The 16688-nt window shown below is 43.0% G+C and overlaps 1 protein-coding gene across 10 annotated transcripts in view; it reads right to left on the bottom strand.

Moving 5' to 3' along the window:
* tnrc6c1 (trinucleotide repeat containing adaptor 6C1) overlaps nucleotides 1-16688 on the bottom strand; it is a 716497-nt gene that overhangs the window by 33066 nt on the left and 666743 nt on the right. For all 10 annotated transcript variants that reach the window (XM_072558458.1, XM_072558456.1, XM_072558461.1 and 7 more), the window contains 4 exons: nucleotides 10695-10835; nucleotides 10069-10188; nucleotides 8394-8477; nucleotides 2845-3067 (listed from right to left, as the gene is read on the bottom strand). In XM_072558458.1, the coding sequence (XP_072414559.1) occupies nucleotides 2845-3067; nucleotides 8394-8477; nucleotides 10069-10188; nucleotides 10695-10835 (568 nt within the window). The remainder of the gene's footprint in view (nucleotides 1-2844; nucleotides 3068-8393; nucleotides 8478-10068; nucleotides 10189-10694; nucleotides 10836-16688) is intronic.

Raw genomic sequence — 16688 nt, 5'->3', positions numbered from 1 at the left:
CAAAAATTGTGCAACTATACATTGATTAGTCTAATGTCCATTGTTGGAATCAATAAATAAGGAAGCATATTTGGAAAATCATAATCTCATCAAGCAGAGTCAGCATGGCTTCATGAAAGGCAAAATAGCGTCTCACTAGCCTACTAGGTTTTGAGGAAGTCTCAACCAGAGTGGTTAGAGATGACACAAGAGATGTGCTGTATTTGAACTTCCAGAAGACATTCAACAGGGTACCTCACAAAAGGTTAAGTCATAAGAGCCATGATGTTGGAGATAGTATTTTGCTTGCACAGAGAACTGGCTAAGGGTTGTTTTCAGGTTGGCAGCCTGGAACAAGTGTGGTTCCACAGGGATCAGTGCTGGAATGTAAGTATTTACAACATACATTAATAATTTGAAGGTAGGAAGGAAATGCACTGTGTCCAAATTTGCAAATAACACAAAAATAGGTAAGAAAGGCAAGTTCCAAAGAGGTTATAATCACTTTACAGAGAGATATTTATAGATTAAGTGAGTGGCAGAAAGATGGCAAATGGAATATAATGTCATTCATGTACAGCATGGAAACAGAGCCTTCAGTTAAACTCGCCCAAGTTGACCAGCTATCCTAAGTAGACAGGCAGGAGGCTGGAAGAACACAGTAAGCTAGACAGCATCAGGAGGTTGTTAAGTTGATGTTTTGGGTGTAACCCTTCTTCAGTACTGGGGGTGGGTGTAGGGGGAGCTGCAGATAAAGGGGGTGGCGGGGGCAGGGTGGTGAAGTAAAGATAGGTGAAGACAGGTAGAGGGTACAACGTGGTTGGTCAGTGGGAGGAATGAACCAACCGGACCTCCCAGTCACCGCCCATTTTAATTCCCTTTCCTACTCCCTTTCTGACATGATCATTCTTGGCCTCCTCAATTGCCACAATGAACCAAACTGCAAACTGGAGGAACAACATCTCACCTTCCACCAGGGCAGCCCAGAGGACTCAACAGTGAGTTCTCCAATTTCAAATAACCTCTCCTCCCAACCACCTTCATTCTAGCCTGTCCTCCTCCCTTTAACCCCTCCCTATCACCAACCGGATTCATTCCTCAAAAGTTGACTTCAGTCTCCTGATGCTGCCAAGCTTGCTGTGTTCGTCTAGCCTCCTACCCGTCGACTTTGGATTCCAGCATCTGCAGTTATTTTTTGGGGTCTGACCAGATATCTTAACCTAATCTAGTCCAATTTGCCAGCACTTGACCCACATTTCTCTAAACTCTTTCTATTCATATACCCATCCAGATGACTATTAAATGTTGTAATTGTACAGCCTCCACCACCTCCTCTGGCAGATCATTCCATACATGCACCACCCTCTATGTGAAAATGTTACCCTTTAGGACCCTTTTATCTCTTTCCCCTCTCACCCTAAACCTATGCCCTCTAGTTCTGGACCTCTCCACCCCAGGGAATGGATCTTGTCTATTTATCCTATCCATGCCCCTCATGATTTTATATACCTCTATAAAGGTCACCCTTCAGCCACTGACGCTCCAGGTAAAACAGCCCCAGCCTATTTAGCCTCTCCCTATAGCTCAAATCCTCCAACGTTGGCAACATCCTTGTAAATCTTTTCTGAACGCTTTCACTTCGTTTTGGAAAGGAAAACAAAATAACAGAGTATTACTTAATTCTGTGAAAAGCTGCAAGACAAAAGGGACTTGAGGGTACTTGTGAACAACACACCGAAAGCTAGCATTCTGGTGCAGCAGATAATCAGAAATGTTGGTCCTTATTTCAATGGGTTGAAGGATAAGATAAGAAGTGCTGCTGAGACTACATCTAGAGTACCAAGTAGTCTTGATCCTCTTATTGAAGGAACTATATCATTGCATTAGAGGCAGTTCAGAGAAGGCTCACTTGGATGATCCCTGGTATGAAGGGACTATTTTATGAGCAAAGACTAAACAGGCTGAGATTCTACTCACTGGAATTTAGAACAATAAGAGGTGATTGCATTGAAACATATAGGATTTTTAAGTGGCTAAATAGGGTAAATGCTGAGAGGATGTTTCGCCTCATGGGAGAGTCTACGATCAAAGACCATAATCTCAGAATAAAGAGATGCTAATTTAAGACTGAGATGAGGAGGAATTTTTTCCCCCTTTGGAAAGCTGAGTGCCTTTAGAACCCCTTGCCACAGTGTATGGGACAGAGTCGTTGCGTATATTTAAGGCTGCGATGAATAGATTCTTGATCTGGCAGACAAGGCTTGACGGACCAAATGGCCTACTCCTATTTCTTCTGGTCTTACATTGTTCTTGGAAAATATCCAAATATACACCGATTTCTTCTGCCAATCTGACCATCCCAAACTTCAAGATTAAAGTCACCCATGATTAATGTATTGTTTTTGTTACATGCCTCATTATCTCCTGATCTATTTTTACCCCACTGTAAAGCTGATGTTTGGGACTGTACCAATGCTTTTTTCCCTTTTTATTTCGGATTCCCACCTATAAGGATTCTATTTCTCCCAACTCAAAATCGCTTCTTGTGATTGTTGATATGGATTAAAATAAGTACAATGTCACATCACCACCCTTTCCTTCCTGCCTGCCCTTTTGAAAAGTAACATACCCTTGAATACTTAGTTTCCAGCTTTGATCTCCTTGTAACCATGTTTTTGTAATGGTTATAAAGTCATATTCATTAAACTGTATTTGTGGTCACAACAGATAGTCTTCTTTTATGAAACATAATGCTACTGGAGGTGGTATTTATACAAGCATGGCAAAGACTTTACACAGCTGTGTGTTTTTCAAAGAAAGCAAAACTTAAATAATATTAAAATATTGTTCCGGCAATGTACTTACCCAAGGAATATGCAGGGAAAGAATTGGGTGATGTTTGCTGCTCTTTGGTCTGCAGGTCTGAAAGGCTGGGAGATGGGTGATGACTCAGATTATCAATGGTTACTTTGCCTGCAGATGGGTGCAATGGTGGATGTGGAGGTTGCTGTTTCATAAGCAAGGCCTGGGTCAGCTGCCGCTGGTGTTGTTGGATCTGCTGCTGCATGTTGTTGATTGTACGTGCAACCTAGCAAGAAACAAAAGGTCTTCAGAAATGCTGTGAATAGTAGGTTTGAGCAGAAGACAGAATTCACTTCCAATGTACTTATAACACATTATTCAGTTTTAAGAATAAACTAAAATACTAACACTCAACAGGAGTCGTCATCTTTACTAATAGCATACATATTCTTTTGAACTGTCATCTACATGAGATGTGTGAAGTAGATCACAAATTAGTTTCTTTAGTATCTTGGCTGAAATTTACACTGGCAGAACTGGGGATGGGGGTAGGGAAATCGACAGGTGAGATTATATTCCTCCTGGTGACAGATCTGCCCACCTGCCAGGATTTAACTGTAGGTGGAAGTGGTATTGAGTGAGCTGCTCATCTGTGGCTCAAATCATTGCTCTCAGATGGACAGTTAATACCCAGTTAAAAAGTACCATGCCACCACAGATCTAAGTAAACGGAGGGAATGACATACCTGCAACCAACATGTAGCCTGATAGATTTAACCTTGCAAGCAGCAGCTCAATGCAAAACCAGTGTTAAGAGGCCACCTCTCACAGGTTTGTATCCCAACATCCGGTCTCCCATAAACCGTCTTTCCAACATGCTCCCACATCAGCGTATGCCAACTTATCCTGGAAGAGATCCCAAACTTACCAGAGTTTTGGGCATTCATGATTTTATTTTCTCTCAGGACTCCTGCAGTATTAACTGTGCTGACCACCTTGATGTGCACAGAACTGCTGATCTCAAGTTGTCCAGGAACTCCATCAGACAGGTCTCACTCCCAAAGCCTGACTGAAGCCCCAATCCATATTAATTAAAGGGCTCTCACTCAGCCATGCAGACACTTATTGCTCTTGAAACATATACTTGTGCTTGGAGCCCATCGAGTGTATAATCCAGCCAGATCATTTTATGATATAGGAACTATTGCAGTTGCATACTTTAATCACATATCCACATCTACGTATAGAGTCATACAGCACAGAAACAGACTCTTTGGTCTAGCCAGTCCATGCCGAACACAATCCCAAACTAAAGGAATCCCACCTGCCTGCTCCTGGCCCACATCTCTCCAAACCTTCCCTGGTCATGTATTCATCCAAATATCTTTTAAATGTTGCAATTGTAGCCACATCCAACACTTCCTCAGGATGTTCATTTCATATTCGAACCATCCTGTGTAAAAATATATGCTCCCAAATCTTTTTTGATTTTCTCTCCTTTCACCTTAAAAATGTACCCCCTAGTCTTGAAATTCCCCAGCTTCGGAAAAAGACAACCACCATCAACTCTATCTATGCCTCTCATTATTTTATAAACCCTCTATCAGGTCACCTCTCAACGCCTACTCTCCAGAAAATAAAAAGTCCCAATCTATCCAGCCTTTCTTTGTGACTCAAACCTTCCTAACCTGGCAACATCCTAATAAATGGCTTCTGAACCATTTCCAGCTTGATAATATCCTTTTGCTAACTGGCCGACCAAAACTGGACACAGTATTCCAGAAGAGGTCCCACTAATGTCCTGTACAACTTCAACATAATGTCCCAATTCCTACACTCAAAGGATTGAGCAAAATGCCTTTTTAACCATCTTGTGTACAGAGGAAACTCGAATATCCGAATACCAATTACTCAAAAATCAGAATATCTGAAGGAGATCGAGGTCCTGATTAGAAACATTACATCAAAGACGTGTTTCCAACAGTCATCGCGTCTTTTGTTTACAGTAATTAAACAGGCACCATCTCCAAATGACTGAGCTCCCACCCTCTCTCTCTCCCCACACTTTCCCTGGAGTTCTACAGAGGGTTTACCCTCAACTATCCCCCCCCTCTCCAGATAATCTTTCCAACATGGCCCTGTACAGGGCAAACATGGAACCTGTCAAAAGGTTGCAGTAAAAAGGTGTGTCCGACACCCCCCCCCCCCCCCCAAAAGGCAGCAGCAGCCACAGCAGTCTTGTTGTTGGGTGTACAGTCTGGCTGCCCTGGAGAAGGTTTGGGGGTGGCGGGGGGGACAGTGTTGTGGGCTAGGGTTGGGCAGGGGGTCAGTGTTGGACGAGGATGGTGGGGGGGGCGGTGGTGTCGGACTAGGAAGGGCGGCGGGGGGGGGTGTCGGACCAGGAAGGGCAGCGGGTGGGCGGTGTTGGATGGGGATGGGCCACGGTGGAGAGGGGGGGGGGGGGGGGGGGGGGGGGAGTGGTGGTGGACAGGGATGGTTGGCGGCGCTGGATGGGGATAACCGACGGGGGCGGAGTTGTACAGGGGTGGGCAGCAGGGGCAGAGTTGGATGGGGACAAGCGGCAGGGAGCGGAGTTGGATGGAGATGAGTGGCAGGGGAGGAGTTGGACGGGGAATGACAACATTGAATGGGGTGGGGGCTCGCGCGCTGTGTGCTGCTGCAGTCTCCTGAACAGGGAGCAGACTTTTAAAGCTCCGAGCCCCTGAGAAAAGGCATTTAATCGATTAACTGAATAATCGATTATCTGAACAAAATAGTGCCGCCCATCTCATTCGGATAATCAAGGTTCCCCTGTATATGTGACACAAACTTGAAAAGAATTATGTACCTGCACCCATATGTCCCTCTGTTCTACAACACTACCCAAGGCCCTACCATTAACTGTATAAGCCCTACCCTTGTTTGTTCTATCAAAATGCAAGAGCTCACATATATCCAGTTTGAACTCAATCTGCTATTTTTCAGCCCATTGATCAAGATCCCTCTAATCTTTGAAAGCCTTCTTCACTGACAACTAAGCTGTCAATTTTAGTGTCGGCTGCAAACTTACTCACCATGCCTTTCATATTCTCATCCAAACCACCTATAAAGTGATAAACAAAAGAGGACCCAGCACTAATTCCTGTGGAACACTGCTGGTCACATGCCTCTGTCCAAAAAGCAACCCTCCACCATTACGCTGATTATTTATCCAATTGGCAAGCTCAACCTGAATCCCATGTGACCTAACTTTACTAATTAGTCTACCATGCGGAACCTTGTCAAAGGCTTTACTAAGATCCAAATTAACAACGGATACTGTTCTGCTATCAACCACCTTTTTGGTAACTTCCTCAAAAAAATCAATCAAGTTTGAGACACACTGTTTTGCACGCACAAAACCATGCTGCCTCTCTAAATGTTCATAAATCCTATCTTTTATAGTCACCTCTAACAACTTACCCACAACCTGGCTTCCCTGGTTTCTCCTTTCTTAAACAAAGGTACAACATGAGCCACCCTCCAGTCATTTGAGGATAAGTCACTCCCTCCTAATTTCTCACAGGCAAAACCATTATGTTAAGACATCATAAGATTTTGGTACTTCGTTGTCACTTCTCATCATTGCTTTAAAATAGTTGATAAGAGAAAGCTCAGCCTAGACAATTTGCCCTTTGGACACCAAATAAACATACATTTTAGTTTCAGTAACATTAGAGTGAAAACAAACCAACCAATGCACACAGCCAAAAACAAAAGCTCTATTGGCACCGTGCTGACCAGAAGTCCTATTCCAAAGCAAAATATGCTGAAAATGAAATAATAATGGATATCAGATATAAGCCAGGGATTGTGATGCAGGGCTTTGCCCGAAAATGTTGATTTTCTTGCTCCTTGAATGCTGCCTGACATGCTTTACTTTTCCAGCACCACAGGCCTGTCTGGCAGAGAGTGCATTGGAGGGATAAAGAGGATTACAGTCGTAAGGGTGTTAACTCCCCATAGGCTCATGAGTCTCATTAAAAACCCTTCCAATTTCCGCTTGATAGCAGCTTGCAAAATAAATATTGCTAGTTTGTTTACCTTACTTCCCCAGGCACACTTACAATTGTGAAGGAGTCGGAATGAGGCACTTAAGTGGTCATTAATTAGCTTTAAGAGTGCCAAGAGGCCCAAGGGCAGATGAGCTGATTGACACATTGCCCATCCACTCCAATGCAGGAGACATATAGAAGGTGGATGACAGTGGTGGGATGGCCACCTGTTTTATTTTGTTAGCCTCCTGTTTGCCCTCACTGATGCAAACCTGGCTGGTCTTGAAACATACAAATGGGGAACTGTAAAATTCATGGCACTGATCTGTTGACCTTATATAGTCTTTTAATAGTGGATGAACAATTTGTGATCAGACAGAAAAACTGATCAAAAATGTTTCAGATAAAAACTTATATGGAAAAGAAATCAACAGATAAACAAAATACAAATGCTATATTATTTGAAATATGTACAAGTGGGCTAAAGTACTTGAATGCCATAATATTTTTCTAACATCTGACATGGAAATGAACTAAACAATTGTATGGAGAATTTAAGATATTCCTGGAGTAGGTCTTACCAAAACAAAAGCATAAAAGCTACGCTGCCAGGAAAACTTCCATTAGTTATAGGACACAAGTTACTGAAAAGGATGATTCAGGTAACACATTTCAGTGTTCTTCACCAAGTGCAGATTTCATCTCGGTTTGCATTCTTATTTGGAGTTGCTGTCAACACTAGATAACTGGCTCAATATCTTTTATGTGCTGTATTTATAAACATTCAACAGAGAGTAAAATTAGCCCTCCATAATTATTTCAGCAAAGTCAGCATCAGTATATCCACATTTTAAAAAAAAACAGCAACCCTTGGGACATGAAGTAGACTTTGTTTGGTTGAAAAGCAATACTATATTGCAAACAGTTCACAAATTAGCCAAGATTTGATTCAATTGCCTTCCAGGAATTTGCAATATTATTTTTACACCAATAAGTCTAAAACCTTCCATTTGTAATTCAACTCATTTGATGGGTAATGTTATACTTTGAAATAATATTTCCTACAGGTTAAGCATGCTATTTTCTTGATAAAAGTATTTCTACATGTTTTCTTGAGGGTGCAGAAAAGAAAGGAATAAAATTTGGGTGCAAACTAGTTTTTAACACTGTCTTTTCTATGTAACTTCAGCAATATATGCAAAAGATGCATTGGACAGTTTTGAACCAAGGTGATAATACACACACCAAAGTTTTACTATTCCTTGTCAACAGTACTGCATCATCGGCTACAGAGAACAATCGCTGTTTAAATACCAAACCAGTGAAAAAGACCAGGCTGATTACTATAATCTCACATACATAAATAAGGGACAAATAGGACATTAACAAAAGTAATTTAATGATTCGAAAAATCATTAATTAGATAAATCAATCATGTGTACAGAACACATATTTTCTTCCTAATCACTAACTGCACATTTGTTGGTAGAGGCTTTTATGAGAAGAATCTCTTCTGTGCCCTATTGTCATCTGACTGCAGAATATCTTGAAGTTGGGTTGCAAGCTTGCTATACCTACTTGCTGCTCTTGTTGTCGAATGGTTCCAGAAACATTACGTTGGGCCTGTAACATCTGCTGCTGGAAGAGTAAACGCTGGTAGGCCTGCAAACACAATGAAAAATGAATATGAATAATGCCTCAAACGAAAGAGTTCAGTAGATTTCTGGAAGTATTTCAACAATATGATATAAATATGCTAAGTTCATCTGGAAAAACTACAAATGACCCTATCAGCTTGATTTAGACAATCATTTTCTACGGAAATTGCAGCTTTAGTATTCTTTTCTGAATTCTCACTGCATGTCTGATTCACTAAAGTCATACTCCAATTTATTTGGAATCTGATTTAATTAACATTAAGTCCCTTTCTTCACACCAACTTTCCACAAGGAACTATACAATTTCTGCATTAACTTGTTTAAAAATAGCATGATTTGTTTCTAAAATGCACACTTAATGCTGCCATATTAATGCGTAATAAATAATGACAATTCAGCAAGTACTAGGTGGTATTAGTGTGGTATTTTCCCAAATGATCACTCCTGGCACATTGTGATGACACCTCTACTAGTATGTGGTACTGGGGAAGGGTCAATTGTGGTAGTTTTCCATCACCAATCCTCCTTTGTCTTGGGCTGGGCTAGTGATAAATGGGAAGAGGATACATCACCACACAGTAGACAGAGAAACATTGAAAATTTATTGCATGAAAGCAAAAGTGTAACTACAGTTGTTCAGCCCAAATTACCAAGACCTGAGAGAGCTGATTCAGATATATCCACCTCATTCCAAAAGCTAAAGTAGAACTTCTTGTCTCCACTCACAAACTATTTATGACATCAATGGAATGACTGGAGCCAGTGTAATATAAGCATTAACCCTTCAAATACCTTATATCTTGCACTTCTGAAAAGCTTTTCTCCCCAGCAGTACTTAAAACACCATTATATTATGGTAAATATAATATAATTATGTACATCAACCCATCTCACCACCTTCGTCAGTGCAAGCAGTTTTGATGTCTCACTCTTCTCAGATTGCACTCACTTTGAATTTGGAAGAATGGCAGGTCTATACTTACCAGGGTATTACAGATCTAGTTACTGGCTCTGAAAGTTGGACTGGAATACCTTGTCCTTAACCACAGACTATGAGAGACATCAGCAGAGTGTGCAGAGCTAAAGCAACACAAGCATTAACTTCTTCCAAGACATTACCAGACACAATTTGATTCCCTTGTTCACACTACTTCTATTCAACTCTTTCAAAATTGGGAAAGTACAATTTTGCAACTAGCTAGAGAACTACTTCATCTCATAAAAAAGGAAAAACAAAATAAAATCAAAGAACTTAAGGTAACAATTAAAATGTATGCCGTTTCTGCCAATGGGAATTATATTGACATGTGTCATAGGAATGTATGGATTTCAGAGGTTTTTCTCTTTTTAAAACTAAAAAGCAGTATGATGGGTATAGAAGCTATGGAACAGGATTCAAACTGGTCCACAGAATCAATTGGTACAGCATCATGGACAATACACACAACATATTCTAAAAGTTACATTGATCCTGCAGAAACCAAATATAAAAATATGTATGTTTGTTGTTTCAATGAAGTCTTGATTACCTTTTAATTATCACTGTCATTAATTTTATTTCAATCCACATAAATGACAACAGCAACATTACTTACCAGCTGCAGCTGATAGAGTTGGTTTAACATAGTCATATGTTGAGGATTAATTGGCGAGGCTAATAGTGCAGGGTTGAGACCCATGTTTTTTGCTGCAAACTGCAAGAGCTGTGCTTGAACCTTTAATGAATATAGAAAAATACTTAAGCGTTTAGAAATATCCAATCCAAAATTTTGCACTTTTTAAAAAAGCCTTTCCTAAAAGTTGTTAATTACTTAACCTGTAGCCTTGAAAACTGTTTGTATAACTTTTACAATCTTGTTACAAATATCATGAGACAATGCTACACAAGATGATATTTCAAATCCTTAGCACAGTCCAAATATTGCAGTTTAATCATCTTGGCAGAAAGATAATGACCCTGAAGTTTTATTGCTGTGACTTCAATTGTGAACTAATTGATATGCTTCATAGCTAGACTCGTGCATTCACTATGAGAAATAAAAAATTAAGCAATTAGAATGAGTCATACATTGGTATTGAGGTACACAATGCACTATACACCACTCTTTTCCCATGGCCTGAAAAAGGTAGCGTGACATAAAGGTCCTAAAGAATTCTGGAAATTTAGTAGATGTGAAATGAGCACATTTGCTAGCTGCTCATGGTGAGCAACTTTATGTACCTGAGGGGATAGAAACTGAGGCACTTGAGCACGAAGACTAGGCTGGGACGAGTTAAGAGGTTGCACTGGCGGCTGCTGTTGCTGCTGCATGGTCCTGGCTTGTGCTGCTCCACTATTGCCAAACATACCTAGATTGCCACTCTGCAAACAGAGAAAAGAAAAATGATACTTGATCAGACAGTCACAAACTGGAAATAACTGGACATTTGGGTCTGATTTGAACATATCTGAACGTTTCTAATAGCCTTTTGGTGGAACATTACTAAGATAAAAAACAAAGGAGGCTGCAAAAAAAAAAAGAAATGTCATTTGTTTTACAGCTTTAAAAGTATAGCCCATTTCATGAATTGCAACCAACATGAATCATTTAAATTAACACGTTTAATTCAATACCACAAGAAGCAAATACCCAAAGAAGTATAAAAACCGAACAACCTTTTTATTTCTTAACCTTTTAAAACATATATACTGTAAAGACAGATAGATGATCTTGAGGGAAACATGTCCAACACCTAGTGTACTGAATTAAGGTAGGAATTAAATGTCAAATTCCATTTTTGATAAAAAACACAAATGTAGAAACAAATATTCCTTATCTCACTTTTAACTTTTTTTTAAAAAGAGTGTGTGGAAAAAAATTTGAAAAGATATTGAGATCTTCTCAACAGAAATTTTAAGAAGTTATATGGAAAGCAAGTGTGTTCCAAAACAAAGCTTAAATAACTTTACACGCATTGGGTGTGGCTACAGTATAGGTGATGCACTGCAAAAGAGCACAAGTTCATTCCTTCAAAGGGTCTCACACAATAAATGCAAGAATAACGGCTGTGTTTTTCTGCAAACTGGTACCAGAACACTATATAAAACAAACATCCAGAAGATAAATTATCTTGGATTACTATAGCTAAGCAGGTTGAGAATGTCAAACATGTTGACGTTTTGAGATAATACAGTTTGAGTAGGATAATTTTTACCAGAATTAGCTTTGAATCAGAAGTTAGCCAGAATTATGCAAACATTCAACTCTATATGATCTGAAAGAATGTGAACTATTGCAAATTCAAGAACAGAAGTGAAAAGGAGCTGGTGCTGGCCATTTGACTTGATGGAGAGAACTGTTCCACCATTCAAAAATGTCATGGCTATCATCTTCCTCAACTTCTGCCTGAACCAATATCCCATAAAAATTCAAGCTCAGTTGTAGTGATTGTAATGAGGTCAGCCAGTGGATGTCTCAGGGAGTTCTTTGACTGGACCAGATTAACAGCTCCAAATAGGGACACTTGGCTGACAAAGAACAGGAGTGTCAGACACACAGTTGAGTCTGAGAGCTGGCTCTGAGGAAGTTGGATCAGTGTCAAGGACTCTCCATATGTAAATAAAAGGTGACATGGTGATGGGAAACTAGCCTCTGTGGCGTTACTTCAGTGGTGATGTGAGAAAGACATGATCTTGAAGAAATTTGCTCACAGCAGTCACCTTTGAGTTGGGGTAAGCATTTCAGGCATCATGCCATTATTGGGGAAGCATGCCTTGTTCAATCTTGCCATTGAGGACTGGGCCCAGTAATGTGGAGAGAATGCACGATTTTCTTTTACCCCGAGCAAACAACATTGAGACATATGAAAAACAAGGAGCAATTTTCCTGACAGCTTGTGGATCCATAGCGTTTTTGGTTGAGTACTGAACATTTCCTAAAGTCAAATGGCATTTAACATAAAGACAGCTCAATAGCATCCACCATCCAATGGTCTGGCAGAAAGTGCAGTCCAAACACTGAAGGCAGACTTAAAGAAACAGCCTACAGCTTCACAAGATACCAAACTTTCCTGGTTCCTATTTGATTAAGGGATAGCTCCAGCAGCGTTGCTAAACGGGAGAAGACTCTGCAACAGGTTAAATGGGATTTCCTGACCTAGCACGGGGTGGGGTGTGACAGGAAGTCAGGCCCAGTGACATATACAGTTCGGGGAGGCATGACAGCCTTGAACAAGCAGGTGGAGCATTTGAAACTGCAAACTCTCAAAAGGTGCTGGAGCAAAACGTGCCTGCATCCTCAACAGCCTTTCCAACTGTTGTGGAACCTGTGGGTTCTCCCTCTTTCTCATGTGCTGAAGACCTCTCAGAATCTCAGATGGACAAGGCAGATGTCACCACCTTTTTGCCTTTGCCACCTGAAGAGAGAATGAATTTCTTCTTAGACACTCTGGACGCAAGCGGTGAGCTACTGTGCGTTACATGCAGTCTGTATAAGAGGCGAAGATGGAGGAACCTGACCTGGTGCTAAAACTTCCCAGGAGGAGCTACAAAAAACAACATGCCTATGTCCTCAGACACAGAGGGAAAGGGATGTAACGATTGTGACAAGGCCAGCCAGATGGATGTCACAGAATGAGCTCCTTGACTGTGGCTGTTAATCTGGTCCAATCTCAAGGCCCTGGCTGACAGATAATAAAAGGAATGGTCCCGGGTGTCCTTGGAGAAGGAGCACGCGGTGTCCACCAACACCCTGGAGTTGTGACTGGCCACTTGAAAAAAAAAAAATATAAACAGGGAATTAAGGGCAGTGCTTGTCACTGGCCACTCGGGTGAAAAAAAAAAAAAAAAAATAAATAAATAAAAGGAATGTTACCGCAGATTGCGGTGGTTCACGGACTCCCAGCCCAACTGCTTGTTCCGTGGTGCTGTGGAGTCCATGGACCACGTGTATATTGGGTGTGGGCGTTTGCACTCTCTTTTTGATTTTCTCAAAAACCATCTCCCCTGCTTTTGGTTGCACTTCAGTCCCACGCTCCTGATCTTCGGGCACCTGATACGAAGGAGGGAGGGCAGGTCTGAAGACCTCTTCGTGGGTCTGCTCCTGGGCCTGGCCAAACTGGCCATAAACAGGTCGAGACAGCGGGCCGTGGAGGGGGTCGTTAGGGCCGACTACCTGCCCCTCTTCCGTGGTTACATTAGGGCCCGGGTGTCCTTGGAGAAGGAGCACGCGTTGTCCACCAATACCCTGGAGTTGTTCAGGGAGAGGTGGGCGCCGCAGGGAGTGGAGTGCATTATTTCCCCCTCCAACTCTATTTTGATTTAGTCCCTACCCTCCCCTTCACTGTTTTGATCACACTGCACTGCCTTTTGATGTGAAGGGCAGTGCTTGTCACTGGCCACTCAGGTGTTTTCCTATCTTCCTGGTGGTGGAAATTGAATAAAGATTTGTACACCTTGTGTCTCTCACTGTGTCTCACACCTGCACACACACACACCATGGGTGCTGGGGAGAAAAATAAGCACTACCACAGTTAGGCGGTAGTGTGGGGGAAATTTTTTTTTAAAATTAAAAGGAAAAGGAATGTAATCGGGACAGGCTGTCCTAGAGGTGGTCGAAAGGTGCTGAGAGTGGTTAGTGAAGCCGGAAGGTGGGTAGGCCGTCCTGACCGCTGTCACCCCGGGCGGGTACCAGGGCGGACTGTCCTAGAGGTGGTCAAAAGATGTGTCAAGACTGAGAACTGGAAGCGGCATTGGGTGGATCGAGAGCCGGAAGATGGGTAGGGACGGGCTGCCTTAGAGTGGCCGGAAGGTGGGAGGGACGTGGGTTTGCTGGGTTTGTATTGTCTACACTTTTTTTTTGTGTAACTGGGTTGTCTCATGTACAAATGCCATTATTGCTATCTTTTATATGTGGAACTGGGATTTGAGGTTTGTCCTCATCTCCCTGTAAACTGGTTAAACAGTAGGGTTTGGGGCCTAGCTTTGCTGCTCCTCGCCCTTGTAAAATTGCTGTTGTATACAGCTGTAAATGTTAACTGTTTTTTGTAAACTGTGTTTTGTAATTTGTTTAATAAAATATTATAACAGGAAAAAAAAAACAGGAGATTCAGAGGTCTCCTCAATTTAGGGGAAAAAAAAAGAAAAAGGAATGTAATCGGGACAGGCTGTCCTAGAGGTGGTCAAAAGGTGTGTCAGAGCAGCCGAGAACCAGAAAGCATGTAGGGGCAGGCTGGGATCTGGAAGGCTTGTGGGCTACCCTGCACGCGGTCGTTTCTGAGGAAGGGGATGGGCTGTCCTAGAGGTGGCCAATAGATGTGTCAGGATAGCCCATTGGCCGCATGGCGCATCGGGGTCGGTGAGAGCCCAATGGTACGTAGGGGCAGACCGAGAGCCAGAAGGCAGGTAGCCGTCCTCAGCGCTGTAACCCTAGGTGGGTACCAGGGCGGGCTGTACTAGAGGTGGTCAAAAGGTGTGTCAGGGCGGACAGAGAACTGGAAGGGACATGGGGTGGACCGAGAGCTGGATGGTGCATAGGGGTGGGCTGCCTTAGAGTGGCCGGAAGGTGGGAGAGACGGGGCTTGCTGGGTCTGTATTGTCTGCACTTTTCTATGTAACTGGAGTGGTTCATGTACAAATGTCATTGTTGATGTCTTTTCATGTTTGAAACTGGGATTTGAGGTTTGTCCACATTTCCCTGTAAACTGGTTGAACGGTAGGATTTGGGGCCTGGCTTTGCTGTTCCTCTCTCTTGTAAAATTACTGTTGTATACAGCTGTTGTATAAATGTTAACTGTTTTTCTGTAAACTCTTTTGTAATTGTTTACTAAAATAAAAGTAAAGAAACATAGCAGGGCTGTGGTAGACGTCCGGTACGTGGTCACCGCCATCCTCCCGCTTTAAAATGGCGGTGCTTGGACCTGACATGGTGCACCAGTTGGAGGATGCTCAGGTGTGCGGTGGAATCCCGTCTGCGGTTATCCCTGCCCAGACGGAATTTCACATTGACCCCAAGGTCCCGTACTTCCTGCGGGAGCTTGTGCCCCATAATCTGAGCCGCCTCCGGAATTTTAACTTTGTCCCTTTTAAGGACGTAAAAAGGCGATCCCTGTATCGACTGCTGCTGCACACCATCCACCTCTTCTCCCTCATCCACCGTCCGGACACGCCTTGGCGTGCCCATTTGCCACCGGGCGGTGGGGATCCTGAGTGGAGGGCTCTCTCCGTGGCAGTCCTCCCCCTTTCTCTCGGGGATCTGGGGTGGAGGGTGCTGCATGCAGCGGTCCCCGGTAACCGCAGATTGCGGCGGTTCACTGACTCCCAGCCCAACTGCTTGTTCTGTGGCGCTGTGGAGCCCGTGGACCATGTACATATTGGGTGTGGGCGTGTGCACTCCCTTTTTGATTTTCTTAAAAACCTCCTCCTCTGCTTTTGGTTGCACTTCAGTCCCACGCTCCTGATCTTCAGGCATCCAGTACGGAGGAGGGAGGGCAGGTCTGAAGACCTCCTCGTGGGTCTGCTCCTGGGCCTGGCCAAACTGGCCATAAACAGGTTGAGGCAGTGGGCCGTGGGCCGTGGAGGGGGTCGTTAGAGCCGACTGCCTGCCCCTCTTCCATGGTTACGTTAGAGCCCGGGTGTCTCTGGAAAAGGAGTACGTGGTGTCCACCAACACACTGGAGTTGTTCAGGGAGAGGTGGGTGCCGCAGGGAGTGGAGTGTATTATTCCCCCGTCCAACTCTATTTTTATTTAATCTCTGCCCTCCCCTTCACTGTTTGATCACACAGCATTGCCCTTTGATGTGAAGGGCACTGCTTGTCACTGGCCATTTGGGTGTTTCCTTTCTTTCTGGTGGTGAAAATTTGAATAAAGATTCGTGCACCTTGTGTCTTCCACCGTGTCTCACACCTGCACACACACACACCATGGGTGCTGGGGAAAAAATAAGCACTACCGCACTTAGGCAATAGTGTGGGGGTAAAAAACAAACAACTGGCTCTGAGGGAGCTGGATCAGTGTCAAGGACTCCCCATGTGTAAGTAAAGGGTGACACAGTGACGGGATACCAGCCTCTGTGGAGTTATTTAAAAAAAAGAAAAGGAATGTCAGACATCCTGTTCAGTCAGCTGGCTCTGAGGGAGTGGAACTAGTGTTAAACAACAAAAAGCAAGACAGCACTAGAACAGGGTCTTCAGCCCTCCAAGCCTGCACTAACACATTTTCCCCTTCCATACCAAAAC

Source organism: Chiloscyllium punctatum, chromosome 39, assembly GCF_047496795.1.
Source record: "Chiloscyllium punctatum isolate Juve2018m chromosome 39, sChiPun1.3, whole genome shotgun sequence".
NCBI lineage: Eukaryota > Metazoa > Chordata > Chondrichthyes > Orectolobiformes > Hemiscylliidae > Chiloscyllium > Chiloscyllium punctatum.
The sequence above is the reverse complement of the archived record's forward strand: the minus strand, read 5'-3'. Positions and strand labels throughout refer to the sequence as shown.